Source organism: Tauraco erythrolophus, chromosome 5 (genome assembly GCF_009769465.1).
Source record: "Tauraco erythrolophus isolate bTauEry1 chromosome 5, bTauEry1.pri, whole genome shotgun sequence".
NCBI lineage: Eukaryota > Metazoa > Chordata > Aves > Musophagiformes > Musophagidae > Tauraco > Tauraco erythrolophus.
Genome location: NC_141469.1, coordinates 57,664,542 through 57,686,394, shown reverse-complemented (window position 1 = coordinate 57,686,394; position 21,853 = coordinate 57,664,542). Strand labels below are relative to the sequence as shown.

The window sequence follows — 21,853 nt, the reverse complement described above, 5'->3', positions numbered from 1 at the left end:
GAAGAACTGAAACATTTGGGAAAAAAATTGGTCCAAAAAAGTATAGCCTATTTTTAAATTACCCAGTGTCTCTTTCAACCTGGCCTGATAGTTTCATCTCCCTTCTTTTATGGTCACTATCTCGCTTTTCTAGATACCTGGTCTGTTTACTTCCCAATAGTAAATAACCAAGGTTGCAACCTATTGAATCATAAGCCTGTGAAAAAAATCTTTCTACTCTTTTTCAAATGCTTATTGCAGTAGTCTTACTTAAAAGCTTTTCCTGCCTGCTTCTGCCCTTTCTTTTCCTTTTCTCTTTCCTCAACACATTCCTATTGGTTTCTTATGAGAAGCCTGCTAACACACTGCAACTACTCATCTCACGTTTACCCCGCCAACAAAGTTGCATAGGGTATCTGGATGTTTTAAAGAAGATCTAAGTTGGCTACAAAGATACCAGAGACAATGACAGATTGAATACACAGAGGTACCAAACACTGGGGGAAGTGTATATGTGAATGAGCAATAAGAGAATTAAGAGGAAGCAAAAGAAACTTCAGATGAGCAGATACTACATTCCAGAAGACAAGGCAAAAAAACAAAGGAGGAGTAAAGGCTATAGAGAGTGAGGATATCAATGCAGGAAAATTCCACTGGAGAAAGAGACAATACATGAAGTAATACATATGGAAAACACTTACAGGTACATGGCTCCTTATTTCTGCTTGAATGCTTATGCACACCCTGTGGCAGGTTCCAGGCAGTGCTCTCCATAAAGACACTCGAGGTCAGAGTTTGAAACTGTCAATGAAATACTCACCTGAAAGCAGCTCTGCACCAAGTCTGTGGCACTCGGCTTAACACTTGCTGAAAGTGTCACCCAAAATCCAGCCATCAGCTCTGCAAAGCTGGAAAATAGAAGACTTTACAGATCGTTTCTAATTACTCCTTGAACTCCAGTCAGATGAACCTGGTTGTCACAGGTTCAATCCTCTTGCACCTTTGCAATAGTTGGATACAGAGAGTAACTCAGCAAAAGTCTGCATCAAAACCATTATTCCCTTATACCTTTCACTTGAACACTGGGAAGCCTGCCCTGAGTAGCCTGATAATATATCCTACTTATACAGAAAGACAAAGCCCACCTACCACCCAGCATACTACCTGAGGAGAGAACGGAGGCACACTGATCTTTTGGATGAGATGAAGTTAGGAAGTTCAGGTGGGTCTGAAAGATAAACCTGTCTCTAAAGAGCATAGCACACTGCAGAGAGTGGGAGGGGAAGAATCTATGACAGTAGATGGAATCTTCCCTACCTTTCTGAAGGTGAAAACCTCTACTCTCTGCGCTACGCTTGTCACGGAGGAAACAGCCATCAGTTCTTTAAAAGCCATAGGGAAGAGTTTAAGACATGGTGAGGAGCACAGCAGAAAAAAAAACCTTGCGAAATTGTTCAAAAATCAGAACAACACTTCATCTGCAGGGATGCTACAGTTATGGTTATTGGATAACCTCACCTGGAGATGGAGAGTCTGACTAGCCAATCTAGGATGCCAGGGAAAGAAGCATCAAAGCAGACTCCCCTAATGCTGCCCCAGGTGGCAAACCTCAGCCACCTGTGTTCCTCTTGTGAAGTCTCTCTCATTTGAAACAAGCAAAATCTCTCAATAGCATGTTCTAGTCCTAAAAGCCACTGCATGGAGAGAACTGAAACCTGCCATTTTTGTTCCAAGCTCTGACCATGTAACACAGTGGAGAGAACTATGATTTTTCTATGCAATCAGAGCTTGGAACAAAAATCATGGAGAATGGCATTTTAGGACTCTGCAGTGAATAAAACAAGCATTCCTGGAACCAGAATTGACAGCTACAAGGACCACTGTTGCCAAATGCTGTCTTGTTTTGGCCAGGAGGAGAATTACCAGGAGACATAAAACAGCTTTTCTGACCAAGGTATTGGGACCACGCATCCTGAAGACAAACTGGATCTCTATCATCACAAGCATTAGCAATCCAATCCCTGCTGATACTTGAAACAATATGACCTCAACACAATTTCAGTCCTGGAAGACAGTTCCTGATGCAGCTCTTATTTCTATGTTTCTTATTCATCTGGTGGAAATGACATTGTTTATCCATTACTTTGCTCAAGACTTTGAGCAGATGAACACCACAAAGATTTTACCTGATGCCCAGTGTACCTGGCTCATTGGATATACCACTTTAATGCAGAAGGAAACATTTTTCCCCCCTCACCATCTTCTTGTTATATCACAGTGGAAATACTCATCATGGCCCACATAACATGGTCATGACTGCACAGCTAGAAGGCTTGATGTAAGTGACCTCACTGCCCTCATCTCCACCACGCTGATGTGCAGACTGTGATCTAGGGAAAAGCACAAGCTCTCACCTACCAGACGACTCATTGAGCTGCCCAGGTTGGGAAGGCAGGAGGTTATTTTTGTCTATTGACCATGGAGAACAAGGAAAAGCACTGGGATAAAAACGTTATTGGTGACCTCTTAGAAGGAAGTGTCTCAGGCTTTTTACAGGGATTTGTCTTGAAACCTCATTAGATGACCATCAGGAAAATCCAGTTCAATGTAAAATCTACACACACATCACAGAATACACATAAATCCAGCCAGCCATTTGATTTAGGACAATCAGAGAAACCCTCATTTGAGTGGCAGGATGACAGCAGAGATGCCTCAGGATCTTCAGTAAATACTGCAATCAATCTGACAGAAGACAAGCTCTGGCACATAGGAAAGCCTATACATGCTATATGAGGAATGCCCTTGTGTGATTCTTCCAAATTAGCTTGAGTCTTTTAGGTTTGCTGGGATTAAAACTGAGTTCTAAAGGATTCAGCAGTCTGCTTAGGAAAATGCTCTTCACATGTCACCTATTCAGACAAGGATACATCATCACTCTCTGTTCTTCTCATATAATCAGTGATTTGAGCTAGGGCCTTCTTTAAGACCTTCAACATTGTAGAAAGACTACACGGCAGAACCCTCTCCTGGAAGAAACTGAGCCCACAATGAGGACAAAACACTTCCAGACCAAAAACATGACCAAGGCATTACAGTCCCTTTCTGACAGTAGTGAGACCACTTCACCAGTGCTGTCACCCAGACTGGCAATCCTGTCACTTCAGCAGGAAGACTGGCTCCTACCTGAAACCGTGTGTCAAACCAGCGTGGCAGTTCACTTTAAGGAGGAAGCAAAGTGGATTGCACTTTTCTTTCAAATACATCTTCTGGAGAGGGAGGGGGGGGGGAAGTAAGTAGAGGAGAACATAAAGTTGCAGCTTACAAAATAGACAGAAAACAAGTCTATTAGAAACAGGATTTTTTGCTATAAAAGTCTTGATGAGAGTATCTAACTTAATGAAGACCTATCAATATGGCTTATTTTAAAAAACCCACACCAAAGTCACTAACAGCTAAAGAGTATCAAAGAATAAACTGATTCTTTGCATTTTCCTCCACTACACATAGAACAAAAACACTTCTCCCATGACTTCCCTTGCACTTTAATACCAATCATAAAATTCTGAAAGAAGCCACTGCAATGACAAACAATTAATGTTAAATATTTTATTTCTTATGATTTACAAAAATGACATACAAAATTGACAGTCTTTCATACCAAAGTTAAATAAAATAAGATGAAGCGATTAAAAGTAATCCATTTCGTGAATTGCTTCACAGAAAAAAATCATCATATGAACATTCAAGAGTATTTAAACTGTGACTCTGATACTCACATTCAAGGACAATAATCTTTAAATAGTGAATAATTTTAATTAGCACAATAGTACAAATAAATACAGCAGCACTATGCGAAAAATTCCTTACAGTCCCTACCAATGAATAATAACTGCAATAAAAATCTGTTTGCCACAATGCTGCTTAAATTTAAAAGTTCAAACGTTGTCAAACAGCTACATTTGATCAACAGGTCACCAGGTGCAGAAGCTCTGCCAAACTATCACACAGGGCCAAGTAAAAAGTTTGTCACAATGCAGAATACCTGAAAGCCAAAGCCCTCATGCAAGCATGAGCAAAGAATTACAAACTTCCCTTTTCATACGGCTAAGACCTCACATTACTGAATACAGCTGTTTTTTCTCTATGCATAATAGAAAGAGATTTCCTGTATCTCTCCTGGGAAGCAGCTGGGGAAGCAAGCAGGGTTCCAGCCATATCCATGGATAGTGGCACCACAGTTTATGCTCTTTATAAGCCTAGAGTCCTACAAAATAAGTTCATTGAAAGTTTGCCTTTATGTATAGAGATAAAGCACACCACTTACTATTTGCGATTACCAATTCCATTAAATTTTGCTCCCCTTGTAAATGGATGTTGCTACTGAAGCTGATCTGACGCTGTTACAAATATTGACATTAAAAATAGGTTAAGAAGCACAACAAGATTTTCTGTTTTCTACTGTCTTCTTTTTTTTTAAAGAAAAATCCTGGTTAATAGTCGCTCTCAAAATCAGATGTTCAAGTTTATATCTCCCCACCGAGAAGGGCAAGGATCTGCAAAAGCAGGGCCATGAAATATTTCCCTTCCTTAGTATTCTCTAGCTTGAGAAGTAACTAAAACTTACTCGTTTAAAGTGAATCTGAAGCTGTTGTTCACTTCAGTCTTTACTCTTGTTCAAATAGCATCAGATGCTTCTTTCCTACATAAAGGTCCCAATATAACTCCCAAAATTGTTTTAAGTCTGGAAGAGACACAGCCTTGAGTACAAAACAAACGTTCAATGTCTGGAGTGCAAGAGTGGCAGAATAACATCTTCTGCAGCCTCAGTATTCTTGCTAATCATGCAGGAATACACAATCTGCTTTTCACTCCTTCATGCTGCCTGAAAAAGAAGATTCCTTCACCATGACCCACAAAGTTCATAAGGCTCATGAAGAGCAAGGACGATCTAGGAATTAAGCATATGCTTATGAGTTTAATGAAATATTTGTAACTATTATTATTTTAAAGATTTTATTTGTATCTTTCTCCTATAGTGCAGCAATTCTGTCCTTCCATGTTATGGATACAAATTCCACTTATGATTAGAGAATAAAATAATAATTAGCAATTTCTATTTAACTTGTCCGTTTAAATACCTCCTTCTCTTTCATAAGTTCTTCCTGTCATGGAAAACACTGACTGAAGTGAAAGTGTTCACTTAAAATAATTTTCTAGGCAATTATATTATATGCAATGCATTTTAATCACTGAACAATGCAGAAAATATTTTCGCACATAGAATTTACAGAACCACTAAAAATAGAAGTCTGAGGATCATCTCAGAATGCGAGGCAAAACGCACTTATAACCAAGCAGCACGAACATTAGTGGGTTTAGGTCTCTGTAATGCCCCACTGGCCGAATCAGACACAGTTTTTTCATTCCTCTGGCTTGTTGTACTTGGTACAGTGGATGCTCTTGAAGTGCCTCCTGTTCACAGACACACACACAAAAAAAGAATGCTTATGCCCAGTACAACACAAAGCTTCATTCTATATTAGTTCTGCAAAACTCATTACCAGAGTTTCCAGAAAAAACACAATCACAATATGTTGAATACAAACACAAAATATTATGAGCTGTTTGTAAACGACCAAGACAAAGAGTTCAAGCCTATGCCATGGTGCTGCGGTTCTTTAACCCAGCGTGTAGGGATTTATGGGCACACATAATCTACTTCCAAACATTACACACACAACTTCTAAGAGAAACAAGGCTACTATCAGCAGGTTTACATTTTCTGAACAAGAATTTGAACCTTCGTTGTGGTTTTCGTGTTAATGGTTTTTTCCCTTCCTTTCTCTTTTCAATAAAGGGTACGGGCAAAATGAGAAATATTTCTTTACAACAGTGATTTTTTTGACCTTCTTGGAAAAGATGATTAACAAGATAATTTATTAGAAATTTAAGATGGTAAGTAAAGAATTCATATAATCATCATACTTTTGGTATGATAAAAATCACTTTGATCAATTATCACACATAAATCATTAATCTAAGGAAGACAGAGAAACGAACTCATTTTCTATTCTTAGGAGTAAGTGCTTCACAATTCGGAATTATAAAAAGATAAACACATGCAAAGAAATGCAAGAATCTACAACTTTGAAGTACTTACTTGAAGGACTAAGCTGGCTGAAAGCAGATTTTCCTCTTCTTACAGACGGTGAAGAACTTAGATAACTCATCTGGCGCTGATAGTCCATCAATTGTTCAGAACGCCTCATACCAGCTGTTGGCTTCACTGCTTCCAGTCTTTTCAGGAAAGCCTTAAAATCAAAAGAAAAATATCATCAAGAAAGAGAAAGAATGGACAAGAAGCCACAAAACAAACATTCAAAAATTGATTTTTATTTGAACTGCAAAAAACCCTCAAATTTTTATCGTTGCACAACATGAACTCCTTCACTGGTGACAAGCACAGGCTGTTCTGCTCATGTTCAATTCTTTTCTCAGTGCTATAAGATGACACAAATATTAAGTATCCCTTACATATCATCAGTTCTATGTTGAGTATGTCTTTAGTATCCCATAGTTCTCTGTACTTTATGATAACTTGAAACAACACATCTGTTTGGTGATAGTAAAGGTTGTGGGAAGATATGCTGGACTCTTCTAATCCTACCTTTGGTCACTCCTCTATTCTAAATTTCTGGAAGAATGAGAAGTTGGTTTTTTTTTAATCTTTCCTTTGCAAACATAGTTAGACCATTTTATATTACCCTACAGGATCCCCAGAGAAAATTACTGACCTCAATTCTGTGAAAGCAATGTCAAAAGGCAAGCACAAACATCCACCAGACATTATTTGTTTCATCCATAACATAATTTTAAGAGATTCTTGTTGAAATTATTATTACAGACATAATTTCCTCTCATTGAAATTAACCTTGGCAACCATGCCATAAGCATTAAATTAGGACAGCTACTTACATAGTATTTGTAAGATACAGACAGTCCTGTGTAACTACTTGAAAGATGATTTATTGGTTTAAGAAATTTCCGTAAACTAAAAAAAGAATCTCATGGCAGGACAAATTTGGAAGCACCCAGCTACATACAACTTCCAATTGACAACTTCACATTTTTTGATATATTTTGCCTCCAGTGCTTGCCTTGCATAGATCTATACATTCCGTCTGCTAACTAATTTCAATTCATTTGATGGCCTACAAACATTTGGCAATGACAAAACCATTGCTGGTCAGGGTTATGACATGCATTCTATAATGAGAGACAATGCAATCCACAATTACATAAGTCTCCAAAGTACTAAATATACCTCTGTTAAGAAGGATTTATTTTCTATGCATACTTATACGGTAGAAATCAAGAATCTGTCTGTATAGCCATTAAACTGCACTTTGTATGAAATGATCCTTCTTCCCCACTCCCAATCAGGTACTGATTTTTTATTTATATATCTATTTATTAAAGAAGATGAAAAAAATTTACAGAAAGTGACATAGGAAATTAGTATAGTATTTACAGGATGTCAGTTGTCATTGTCTAGCTGTAATAGGAATTTAAAAGCTCTTGGTAATTTATGCATGGGCACTGGAAACCTGCACAGAGTGCACAAGAGAGAAAGGACAAGCGATTTTGGCTCAGACACAGTATGTCACAAGTGCTTGCATCAAGTGCCAGTCAGTTCATCGTCAAGTGGAAATACCTAAGTAAGCAAAAGTCAAAGGAAGGACTTCAGCTAGAAATAGCTCTTCACTAAAGCCAGTTGCAGAACATGAAATAGTAGACTTGTCTCTAAATGTTACATCCAACATTTTACTCACAACTTCATCTGCACTTCCTAACCCAATTACATACATTTAGACTCGCCGAGATCACTTAGTTACCTTCAATATTAAAAATGGAAGTGCTCAATACATTCAGTTCAATCACAAATGGATCAGGTAAATTGTAGATGTGGCTTCCCTATGAGAGTCGAGCACGTTTCAAGTCTGCACTCCGACTGTAACACCCTCATAGAATCTGCATACCTTACCGCTGCAGTAATTTCAGACTTGATTCTGAACATACAATACTTGCATATGTCCACTTCATTCTAGTTCAAATACAATTCTGCTTTTTCTTTTTATGCATGTATTTTGACAAGTATCAAGTCCCCATTACTAAAGCAAAACAAGATACCTCCTCTCTCAGTACTAAAACCTTACTTTTTGAACAGTTTAACACTGGACTTGATATGGCTCTGAGCTACGGAAAGATCAGATAAAGATTCTGTGGCGCAGAAGTATTCTAAGAAAAGCTCTGCTGGAGAATGAGAGAACCGCTCCTGTGGTTCCCCTGCCCTCCGCTGCGAATTGTACCAAGGGCACATTAACTTACATGCTATTTGTGGCTGTGAATTTTGCAGTTTGGAGACCGGCTGCATACAGAAATGAACTCATCAACACATTGCAATGGCAGTCCTGACCTACTATATCTGTAACCCAGAACTAATGTGATTCTTATATTTTTATTACCAACCCTACAATCTTGAGGTCCTTAACCCAGGAACTACCTTGTACAATAGTACAAGTATGTTGAACAAATGTTCTTTTTGAGTTATACATATAAATCTACTAATTCTTTCATTCTGTTATGTGAAGAACACTGCCACTTTCCTTGTTCTTTTGAAGCGCTAAATCTCTGGAGCCTTAATCCTGCGCCACTAAAGTAAACAGAAATTTCATCATTGATCTTAATGTCCAAAGAATCAGATCACACAACATAATCCAGGTGTTCAGAACCAGATATATGTTCCCTATCAGATTTAAGGAAATAAAAAAATGAGTAATAGACACTAATGGCTGTTATATCATTAGTTCTATATATAGAACTCTATATTAGTTAGCTGTTATGATTAGGAATATCATTAGTTGCTCTAAACCGCATTGTAGCTCCTCAGAGCTCTTGATTCAAGCTCAGTACATAAATAATATCACATCACTGATGACCTCCCAGCTTGGCAAAAGACTCCCAAGGCTTCTATTTCCCCTATCTTCTTTTACTTTATCATAATATTGAGTTTACAATGAAAGTAGAAAAATAATCTTAAAAAAGCCAAAATCACAGAAAGTGTTCCTGCATGATTACTCTCTAGGAATAGGAAAACCCTTTGCAAATCTAGGCATCTGGACATAGATTAGTATCTATAATGACACTAAAATACAGATTGTCAATGACAGAAGGAAATGTGAGATTGCCAAAAACTGGACAACAAAGGAACTCAACACCGTACCAAAAGATTGCTGCTATACAGTGGGCCAACATAAATGCTGCTAATTCAACTTTGGGTACATCAGGAGAGCGCTAAAGCTAATTCTAATGCTCTTTGTCAGAAAAAGGAAAAAAAATCAGTACATGCTTTTCTGCAGCTATGTTGAAAAAGAAAGAAAAAAACTCCACTGTAAAGGCAGCACTCCTACATTGGGTTCAGAAAGAAGGTAAAAATCCATTACCCTTTTCTTGTTTTACTTTGCTTTTTAAACCCATGAAGGCTTCAGTTTCACCTCCTTTGAATCCTAACCAGCTGACTAGTGTGCCTTGACAGCTGCTCAGATTTATTTATATTTTGCCTCCTCTAATGTCACTGATGTTAGTGACCACACTGTCCCTTTGCAAAGCCCAGGTGGGGGAGGGGGAAGTGGGTAACAGTGCATTCAAGGACAGCTTTCTCTTCTTATCAAGTATTTGTAATTTTCTTCAATGGCCATTGCATTAATTAGCTCTAACAGGACAAACTCTAAGTGTAAAAAACCTCTAAGTTCTTCAATCTACAGAAAAGTCTTTTTAACTGAGCAGCCATCAAGTTTACATGTGGCTGGCATCACCACAAAGAAAGGAGGCTAAGAGTACCAAAAAAAACCCTCACGACAGACCACCCCACAAAACTGAGCAGTGTGCAAAATAATCAAAGCTTTCCTTGAACCTGCCCATTAGTCAGTCTTTATTATAATTACCACAGCAGTGTTCAGGAATCTCAAGTCTGGGTCAGGAATCAGCAGACCACAAAAAATCTGACTGCAAAGAGCCTATAGCCTAAATACTATGATCACAGAACTACGCTGTATTTGCACCGTACTGCAGCATACTGTAGCCAGGTATATTTACGTGCCAATCCCACATCCTGATATGTCTTCTCCCAATGAGAAGGCCATGGAAACTTTTTTTTTTTTTGCACTGCACTTTGCAATCTCAAGAACTACAAACATTTTGTCTTTAGTCTTGGCATGCAATGGCTTTGAACCCACTAAGTGAAAATATCTTATAAAACATGGTGTGCTTGAGTTTCTAAGGAGCCACCAACTGAACACAAACATTTCTGAGCTCCTAAGAAGATCCAGAAGTCTACATTCTCTTGCACAACTGCACTCCCTACAGCTTTCTCCTCCAAACTGAGGCCAGTAAGGCTGAACAACCTTGGTATTCTTTCTACAACCAGATAAGCATGCAGCATCCGAGGCCTGATGCTCTCAGACTCGGGGATGGTCCTTAGGGACAGGACAAAGGGAAGGCAGGGAAAATGCAGTGTGTAATAATACATTGAGGGAGGAAAGTACAAGGTGCCCAGGCACCACCCTGATGGATCAGTGCCCTCCCTCTCCTGTTTCTTTCCATGCCTAGAAGTTCTCTCTCTGGCTGCGGCATGACACAGACGGCAAGGCAGGCAAAGTGCAGCACAGGACTGAAGGCTGTGGCTCAAGATGAGGTGTATTCTTTGCATGTGATGGCAGCCTGTTAGGGGGATGGCCAGAGGCACTATCCCACCGTTGGCCTTTTCTCCCCACCCAATTACCACAGCCCATCAGCACCAGTAAATCCAGAGGAGACAAATGAATACACATTCATTTATAGCAGTAGAGTACTTGCACTTCTAAAGGAGGTTCAGGTTTTTCCAGCAAGACTAAGGCAGTCTAGACTGCAAGAGAAGGGAAACTTTTGCTGAAGGGATCTTTGTGATGGTAGAGGTTACAATGACTAGAGAAAGTGGTGGGGAGAAGCATTAATGACATCTGCAGCACAGATGACTTGGGGAACCAAGTAGGTGAAAAGAGAAAGGCAGCCTTTGCAGAGAAAGACAGTAAGTGATTTTTTTCATTTGTGTGGGAGGGTGACTATACTGGAACTGGGATCAGAGTTGGATCTCTTGGGGCTTAGGGTACATTTTGGAGGAGTAAGAGGTGGGGGGATGAACAGTGTGGAGTGTTATGCACAGTGATTCATAACAGCATAGGGAAGAAAGAATGCACAGGGATGCATGGGAAAACCCAAATATCCACAGAAAAGGAGAAGATCCTCATCTCCCTTGATTGAAGATTTGAGGAGTGTTGTCCCTGACCTGCTGAGATCTTCCAGTGAACTTCCAGTGTGAACTCAAAAGTGACTTTTTCCCTAGGAACTCAGCTGAACACAGCAGCTTAGCTCACTAATGTTATTTAACAACTAAATCCTAGTCAGAATTCATAAAAATGATGGGGGGGGGGGAGGGGGAGCAAAACAACAACCAAAAAAAAAACCCAACAGAGATACAAATTACTTCTAAGTTTAGAGGAAGTGACTGAAGAACAGTGTGGTGTCTGCAAATCTGTATTTCAGGGTCCTCAAATTCTTACCCGTATATACCAGTATAGATGTTTGCATCACATAATAATCCATTAAAAATTTAAATGGTGTGTAGTGTCCAGTCTATGAAGTTGAATATCTTATTTATACTGGCAGAAATAATGATTAGTATGTCAATACAGATAGAGATACATATATGCAGCCATGGGAAAAACGTAACACATCAGCCACACTTATGTCCCTCTCCACTGGAGAGGAGACGGGGTTGAGGGTATCTTCAAACACACAAGAGCAGAACGTTTTCTGAATCAGCAGCATCCTCTATTGGCAAGAGACATGCTCCGGTCTTCCGAGTTCAAATAAGCAATCAAAAGCAGGTTCCATTTATGAAAGCACACAGTCAAAAGCAGCAAGTACAAAATTCTGACATTAATTTTAACAGCAATCTACTTTGCTAATTGTGCCTTTTCCATAAATTGCTTATCACTACCTTATAACCACGGTTCTTCAGAGCAATATACCTTTTCATTTCATCACAGCTTTCTAGCAAAGTCTGTGGGAGCAACATATATTCCCTGTACCTTCTTGCAACCTTTCACAAAGCTGGAGAGCACCAAATTACTTAGATTCCTCTCTAATTTCCTAATATTTGAATTACTTTTCCTGCATCACCTCTGATGCCAAATGCCTGCATCAGGAAAAAAGCCGTCTTTCTGGTAACAGTAAATACAGGCATTACTCCAAGAATGTTCTAGCAGAAAAGTGAAAGCTTTCCCTAGACAAGGTGTTAAGCCCAGGACAAGAAACTGTAAAAGCTGTAACCCAACAGGGAAAAATAAACAAATCTCTGCATCAAAACTCCTTGACCCCCTGCACAGACTACTGTTGTAGATTTCTATTACTAAATTATTTACAAAACCCTACACCCTTCTCCAACAAACATTTCACAAAGTTGTATCAAGCAGCACATCCAGTATGCAGTACCTCAGGTGTTGTATAAGAAAAAAACAAACGTCCTGTCAAGTAACAGAAGAAAGATTGATATGGAAGTTCCATGGAATTCCAGCTCTTCAACCTACAAGGATGAAGAAAGCTTCTGACCAGAAGAAAACAACAAGTTCATAAAGCACATACATTTAGCTATATAAAGTAAAAAAACCCTCATCAGTGGGCAGCATAGGGCAGCTCTTTCATTTACAGTCTGAGAAAAGCGTGTCATACTTGTAATCCCAAAAGGTAGTACTAGAAAAATCAGTATGTTACAACTGTAATGCTCTAGGTGCAGATACACTTCAAACAGAATAAAGAAGTACACAGAATTGCTCAAAAATGTTAAACAAAACATAAAAGCTGTACTGATGAATCACTCTTCTGAAAAGAAGAGCCTATCATCCTGAATTTGGGGAAAAGAATAAACCAAATGTTTTTAATGTCTAAACCGGCATGATATCTTAACATAAATGCTAAGGAACAATTCTGATGTCAAACACGTCCACTCATGTTGCTGACTGACGACAATTAAAGCAGAAATGAAGAAGTAAAAGGAGGATATTATTTCTCAGACTACAAGCAACCACCATTAATCTCTAACATGTACTAAAACAAGCAATGTGTGAAATGACTATTTGTGTTTAGGTTTGCAGAATTTTTGATCTGAAAGTTGCAAAGGCAAGATATCCTTGGACAAAATATTCCAATACATCAAAAGAGAAAAGTTCGTGGCTTTGAGTGAACACAAGCGTATTGTAAAACATCATATACATTAATATTACAGTAATCACTTATCGTTATGCAGTACAGCATACTACTATTAAATCATAAGTGATTGTCACACAGCAATTCTTCCCCACAGCCTAAGAACACACTCTTATCATCAAGGTTCATGTAGAAGAGCAAGTCTTGCTTTGAACCTTTTAAATAAGCAAAAGAAAAAACCCAAAAAACCCAAACCCACAACACATGAAGAAAGCCCTCCTACCAACCTAAAAACACTGAAGCCTAAAAACATTTCTTCCCCAGACAATGAGAAGTATCATACATCTGTAACAAGTATTTATGCCAAATTCTTTCAGTGTGTGAAGTGTAACATTCTTTTGGTTGACCGCAGTCTAGCAAAGCTGGGGAGAAAGTTTCCTACTTTGAAAAATGTTAACAATCTAGATGCCTGAAAGCTGGAAGAACTAACACCTTACGGATTTTCCTGTGCTGGTTTTGGCTGGGATACAGTTAATTTTCTTCATAATAGCTAGTATGAGGCTATGGTTTGGATTTGTGCTGGAAACAGTGCTGATAGCACGGGGATGTTTTAGTTACTTCTGAGCAGCGCTTACACAGAGCCAAGGCCTCTTCTGCTTTTCACAGCATCCCACCAGTGAGTAAGCAGGGGGGCACAAGAAGTTGGGAGGGGACACAGCTGGGACAGCTGACCCCAACTGACCAAAGGGATATTCCATACCATATGATGTCATGCTCAGCAATAAAACTAGAGGGAAGGTTGGCGGGGAGGCCGCTGCTTGGGGACTGGCTGGGCATCAGTCGGTTGGTGGTGAGCATTTGTTTTCATTTGCATCACTTGTCTTTCCTGGGTTTTATTTCTCTCTCTTTTTATTTTCCTTCTCATTATATTATTATTATTATTATTATTATTATTATTATTATATTTCAATTATTAAACTGTTCTTATCTCAACCCATGAATTTTCTCACTTTTAGCTTTCCAATTCTCTTCCCCCAACCCTGCTGGGGGTGGCGGGGAGCGAGCAAGCAGCTATGCCGTGCTCAGTTGTCACCTGGGGTTAAACCAGCACAACAGGTCACTTCAACTTTCTTCATGTTGAATCTGTCTCTCTGTCTATCTAAGAGGAAATTGCAACCTACACTTACACAGATGGAAAAACGTGAATAAATTACTTCCACTATAAACTTTCCAAATATTTCAACTATATTTTATCTCCTTTTCAAACACGCTAATGAACCACTAGGAGATATGAAAATACCATTATATGTATTACAATTCAATCACTAAAAATATCTTATTCAAATGAGTATTAATTTTTGTTATTTCACAACTCTGCCAATATCCGTATAAGAAAGTCTGAATTTCTATTTTCCACTAAAGTTACTGTGATTGCCATTTCATTTAAGTACTGTGACATGCAGAGTGCTACACTGAAAGAAACAGCTGTAAGCCGAGTCAGAAGTTGAAACTGACATTCACATTGCATCCTCTGCATTCAAATATAATGGGTCTGATGTTATCATATTGTTTTATTTTTTGCAACCCTGTTCTTGAGCGACTAGTAATCACGAAGCATGAAGCAGGATGAATAGTTAAACTTCTATCTGAAGTTACAAGCGTGTTAACAATAATGGTTGCTTCTCTTAAATTGAATGATACTAAAGTAAACTCATACAAAGTAAAATCTATTTTCATCTAAAGAAAGCATAATTTTTATCCCCCCCCCAATATGTACAATTATGCAAACAGCATAGTGAAGGAAATTTACTGTAGTAAAGCTCCAAGTGCTGCCTTTTAAGTTTTGTAAGTATTTAGCAGTAGTTCATCTGACAACAAACAGTCCTCCTCAGTTTACTGATCCAAATCAGTTCTCAAAACTCACCAGGTTTTCTCTTTCAATTCTTTGCTGCTCCTTTTGCCTGTTGAGGGCACTGTGGTACAATTTAGGAGGCGGTACAGCTGACTTCTTCAATGTGGAACTTCTTGGCTTTGCAGACTGCCTGGACAGTTCTTTTAGCAACCTTTGGTTTTCCCGATCAATCTGTCTTACTTCTTCATTTGTAAAAGAATAATTTTTCCTTGCTCCTTTAGATGGCTGATCGATGGTTAGTTTTTTTTCTTTTTTCTCCAACTGTAGGAAAGCTTTAAAATGTCAAAAAGTAAAATACTCAGATGAAAAAAAACCAAACCAAACACACATCTTGCATTCTATTATTAGGATTTACTTACAGACCTGAAAAACAAAGGTACATTTCACCTCCCTGCATCTGAATTCCAGGTTTATACATTTAAGAATTTTTCAAGGATGCTCAGTTGTCCTCAATACATTGATTTTACACAAGTTTCACCACAAAAATTGAGTCTAATTTTGACCTTAATTAAAACCCATCTGCTTCCTTCTCAATACGACCCCCCTCTCCTCCCCATTTATGACTGGTAATCCAGAGGAACTGAACAGATGCACAGAAGGATTGAGCAATACAAGAGAATCAGCAATATGCACACAGACGCTCTGTAGGCATTTGTGTAGAATATATGCTATCTAGAAATCAGAATATAAATTGACCTTATGTGCACAGTCATTTCTTCTGCATGGTCAGTATTCCTGATCCCCGCTTTGACTCTGATCACCTGATCTCCATCTTCACCAGTATGCTTGCCCAACTTCCACAGACACCACATGCTCAGACTTCCATCCTCAAATATTTTTACTGTAGTTACTATGGTACCAGCAATCAGCATAGGCAATTAGAGATATATGCTAATGGGCTACCATTATACAGCACTAAAGCAGCACTGAACAGAACCATCACCACAGCGGTGTCAGTTGTGACACCAATATAAGCATCAGAGAAGTTTTCAAGCAATAGAAAACACAGCTTCAGGAAGCCAGGACCAGAAATAACTTACAGAATCAAGAATTAAACCATAAATTAGTATTTAGATGTTTGCACGTGGAAAGAGATTTAAACTTTGCTCCAAAGATATCCAAAATAATCTGTTTCAGTTGAGAGGTGGAACAGAAACAACACTGAGGAAGCATGACTCAGAGACACAATACGTATTTCCTGAAGTGATTTTGTTGATCCTTGCTCCCGAAGCTACCCTACACCATGTTGCTGCAGGAATTGCAAAGGCAAAGATGAAAATTAAATCTAATGGATGGAGAGAAATAAGTGAGCATATATAACAGAAGAAAAATTACTGGGGCCTGGCAATTTAAAACAGCAAAAAAATGACAAATTAAACCAGGTTATGAGGGTTCAAGACAAAAGGACAAAGAATGCATACTTAAAAATACACAGCAAGGCAGACTTGCACAAGTCCAAGATAAGATAATAACTGGAAAACTTCACTCTCAGTCAAAGCCAGCTATGTTTATTATAGTTCCACTGGAGCTTTGCTGTTGACCTATTTCTAAGCCTCTGCTAGCTAAAGCTCTGCAGTAGATCTTCTGGCAACTGTTTTAAGAGCTTTGCTGTCATGGTGTTATCCCATCAAACCATTGCATTGTCTACGGTACAGGAATGGCGGTACCAGGTTAAATCAAGCAGATTTTTGGAGCTTAGACACAGATGAGAATGCCTTACTCAAGCCATTCCCCACATTCCTCCAGTATCACTACCTCCAGAAGATACGCCTCACTCTTACCCCTAAAAGCCCTGCACAAGCAAAACAAGCATGCAAAGCAGAAAGAAAAACAGACAGGCATGCAGTAATATTTCCTCACCAAACATTTCTACATCAGCAATTTTTTTGTGAGAGATGTCTGAGGCAGTTTTTAAAAGCTTAAAAACCTCAAAGAACAATGAGTGTGTTCTTACTTCAAAACAAAATGAAATGAAATCTTTCTTGCAGTATCTCAACAGAGTTTATTCCAGAATTGATGCAAGTAAATATTGCTACTGTCCTTGAGAAATTTAGAAATAGTATCCAGAACTCAAAATTCAAACAGTTCATTAATTTCAAAATCCCTCCAGAAATTAGTAAGCCTGCACCATCAGTACACTATTCAATACAGGCAAGAACTGCACCTAGGAAGCTCTGCGAGGTTGTTCACATTAGCAAATATTGTTTTAATTTGTCAAGAGAAGATGCAAATCACCTCAAAACCAAGACACAGTGCAAACTAGTGCAGATCAATTGTGCCAACCAATAGGTTAATAAAGCATAAATGTCCTGAAAAGCATCTTTACAATTTAGTAAGTTACTCTCAAGGGAAGACTAGTACAGCCATCAACTCTATTTGAGGAGACAAACCTGGGATGAGACTCATCTGGATACACCTACAAGGGACAAAAAGAAATAGACAGAAAATAACTAGAGCTGCACAATTCACATGGTTAATGACAAGCTGCAGCGTACTTCTCAGTGAAAAAAATCAATATGTCCTTATGGGAACATTCATAAACAGCACTGTAGAACATAGTTGGAAGAAAGTAATTTGAACACCCATCTGAAGAAGGTATTTATCGTGTATCATCTTACTTAATTGATAATTGTATTATGAAGCTATGAAAGATAATTTCATCATTTGCCTGACATCCATAGCATCTCACAGGTTAAACAAGACTGCACATCATATGCAAGAGTGGAAAACAGGTTGCGGCAAAGAACAGTTGTTAACTGAGGTCTTGACCTAGCTTTGCGGTACCAATGCTATTGGTGATGCAGTCTCTTACAAGAGACATTTAAGCTTCTGAATAACTGTAACTGTCAGTGCAACTTCCAAACAGCTCTTTTCTCTCTGTGAAAGGTGTGAACTACTCAAATTCCATTTAAAGCAATGGCATTCTGAATGAGGATATTTTTAATTAGCAATACAGGTTTCATGTCTTCACTGGTACATGACTGTTTTAATTCTCTGTAAGGTAGCTGGCTATACTTTGTTGAAGAGTGTATACTCTTATGATGCAGCTATGAACTATAACCAGCAAACACAGATTAAAAATGCTTAGCAATAAAAAAGGTAATTACTGATCTGTTGACTTGCTCATTTTTCTGGAAAATGCCTGTCAGCTGTGATGAAAAAAAATAAAAACAGAGCAATGACATGGAACAAACACTCTTCTCTTTCTCCTCAATGCCGGTCAGTAAATGCTTTTAGAAATAATGATTCAAGGAGTCTTGGAGTGACTGCCACATGCGGGGCTCAAACGCTCCATCACTTGGCCGCTCAGATCTCCTAGAGGGCAGTGGTATGCAACTTCTGTAGCATTAAACACACCATTATTTTACCAGAAGCTCTCAGGCAGTTATTGTGAATACATACCTACGTACGTTTCCGTCCATTGCTCTACTGGATACTACTTCTTATGTATGTGAGTAAAGCATGACAAAATTTTACTGAATAACTTTACTCTCACTTTCCAGCTTCTTCAGTCACATACCCCCAACACAGACTTTTTTCGTTCATCTCCTTTCTTCCTCCTTTCCTTAGCCTCTCATAAGTCTTTTTCCTTTCAATGTATTTTCCTTCTACAGTACCTCATTGACGCCTTTTATCAGCTCCCCACAAAAACAGCCTTTCTCACTTGCAGCAGGCAGAAAAGAGACTCCAGCCCACTTTCTTCAGTATGCTGTTCGTTCTTAGCTTCATTATTATTTATACTTACTTAGTGTAGAAACTGACCTTACTAATGTCGACAATTCTTGAGATTAAGGGCTGCTACCAGTGATAATATCCAATTTACCACAAATCAAAAGAAACATATTAATAAAGTGAAAGAAGTGTTACAATGACCATGAAGGTTCTGCTATGAAGTTCTTCAGTAAATACGCTCTTGATACGTTGTTGAATTACAGAAGACTCATTAATTTTGCACAAAAATTTCAGACCCAATACGACATGTGCAGCAGCAAGTTTTCTTCAAGGGGATGAGGTGAAAAGATCAACCTAAAGCTCTCTAGTTCCTCACTAGTTTCTTCAGTTCCTCAATTAATCTTTTTATAGTTAGCCTTCTGTATGACCTAAGGAAGAACCACATTTGAAATTTCTCAAGTAGCTCTTTGCTGCAACAATATACCAAGGCATTGGATCAGATAACACATTAAAAGCAGTTGTTGTTATTCAAAATGATGAATTAATAACTAAGTAAAACACAACTCTAATTTAAGATCTATGTTAAGGAAGAATTTAAGCTGCAAACACCACTCCAAAACAAATTGTAACTGACTGAAACGTATCCGTAGATAACCTTTTCTAAACCACAACAAATGCAACATTGATTTCCTTCCGAACTGTGCAACAGGAGAGTTTAAAGTTTAGCAGAAAACAACAAGCAGCAGAATGCATGCTGCGTCACTTACTGAAAGAGGATCACTAATTCTACAGGATAAGTGCTTGTTCTAAAAAAACAGGCAGAAGGCAGCAGACATGCATGAAATGACTGGTCCTTAAACAGTGCTCAAATAAACCACAATAGCAATCTAATAAAACAATGAGCAAAAGGTTCTGCAGGTCTTCTTGAAGCAGGAGTGACACTGTTTTCATGGTCCAGAAGTAGGCTTCTGACCCGCGAACTTCAAATCAGAAGTAACAGTTTCCACTACTTCCAAAGTTACCTGGCTGAAAAACCATCCAACCCGCATTCCGCAAAACACCACTTACACAGCATCATATTCCTATTCTTTGCACACTTACTATGACAGAAAAATACGTAATCCACAACAGGTATGTATGTCTAGAATGCACTGAACGCGCTTCAACGTTGACTGGCAACAACACTGCTTTCATGGCAAAGGCAGTAGGTGTCTGAAGGGAGGTCAGCACAAGCCTACAAAACCAGGGACAATTCACTACCAATAAACAAAAAAGAATCAAGATGCCATGTGAGAGGTAAATGCATTTATTCTAAATGCTATTAAATATTTCAGGTACAGTTAGTGTTATATAACTCAAATATTTGAGTTTCTAAGTTATTTCAACGATTTATTCAACACTGCGCTCATGCTACTCTTCAATCACAAAGTGTAAGCGTTTTAATGGTCTATCTGACTACTTATGCAGTGGCCAACGACAACGAGAGGGAACACCACAGTTGAAGATTATGATTTCAGATTCTGAAGAGTTTGCATGGTAGCTTCATATTCTAACAGTGGCTAATAAGTAATTTAACTAAATCCCTACTTAGCACTTCATCGTCAGCCAGACCATAAATCAATAATCTGGGGGAGGAGGATAAACCAGCAGCAGCATTTGCATAAAGACTTGCACAGTGTGCAGTTCTACTTCTCATTTACTGGTAAGCAGTAAAAGAAAATTCTCTGCTATTCACAGGAATTCTATGAAAGCTGGTTTCCATGGAGAGACACCGACTTTCTTTTAAGCAATAAACAAGCTGTTTATTGCTTTCAATCTGTAAGCATTGAAATAACCTTGCTGACTGAGAAAGATCAAACCTTATATAAAATACAAATGATAACTAGCAAGTCAAATGCATTAGGACAGGATGATACAGCTGTCCTAATGGCATTAAGGCTAAAATCAAAATCATGCATGTTTCAGTGTATCTCTTGCAATCCCAGTAGAGGAAAATGCATTAAATTGTTTCAGTGCTTACACTTTTGAGTTTGCCTGGTGTTTTGCTTTATACCTGCTCTACTACCGCATCTATAACACAACTGAAAAATATGAGAGGATTAAATGACAGTTCTTCATAAATGTCTAATTGGTTCAATCTAAAACTATTTCCCTATTTCTCTAAACAAATAATTCCTAGAACGTCCACTATTTCATGTTACAGAACTCTTTACATAAGATTTTGAAGAATTTGTGATTTGATGGTTTTTGAAGAAAAGGAGAATGTGCTTTTCAAGTGTAAATCTTCCTCTTTAAATATTTATGCTTAAATAGGGCTGCTAGTTATTTCTTGATGTCATGAGAAAGACAACGGACATCTTAGAGGTGCAGATTTTTTTCCCCAAAATTATGCATTTTCCTATGGATGTTGGGAAAGTCTGGATCTCTTTACAATCTTAAAGTTTTTGAATCTGTTTTCAAACTCTAAATATAAATATAGGAGTAAGCTGATAATTGCTCTTCTACCTCAACATGAGTTACTAGACCTGCAAAAATGATGCATATGTATACACATAGACACACGGTTAGTTCAAACTATGAACATATTAAAAAAAAGAAAACTCAGTGAAAGAGCTCTACATGTTTAGTTCAACTGTAGAGTTTGGGTGTTTATGTATATATTTAAGAGTCTACTTTAAATTTAGGTATTGTTTACCAATTATTCTACAAATACACCAGTTCAGCATGAACGAGTACACAGACAACAATATCCCTCAGAAGACAAAATTTCAGTTATAAAAAACATATTCTATTTCCTGAGTGACAAATTATAGCAAAAAAAAAAATAGTTAAAGCAATTGCTACACATTTGGCTGAAGCTGCTATTTAGTTTTCTACAATAGCTTTTATTCAGAAACACAGAGCTTTTACTTTAAAAATAATGATGTATTTATACCACAGTACTTTTCACCAAGTGAGCTCTGACTATCTTACAAAAGAAAATCT

General features: G+C 38.2%; 1 protein-coding gene across 1 annotated transcript in view; it reads right to left on the bottom strand.

The window, feature by feature from the left end:
- Positions 1-5,326: 5,326 nt before the first annotated feature.
- Positions 5,327-21,853, bottom strand: part of CFAP97 (cilia and flagella associated protein 97) — a 30,604-nt gene continuing 14,077 nt past the window's right edge. Inside the window, exons 4-6 of the mRNA XM_086612306.1 lie at positions 15,209-15,468; positions 6,143-6,293; positions 5,327-5,454 (exon numbers count right to left, since the gene is read on the bottom strand). Coding sequence (XP_086468432.1) covers positions 5,327-5,454; positions 6,143-6,293; positions 15,209-15,468 — 539 coding nt within the window. The remainder of the gene's footprint in view (positions 5,455-6,142; positions 6,294-15,208; positions 15,469-21,853) is intronic.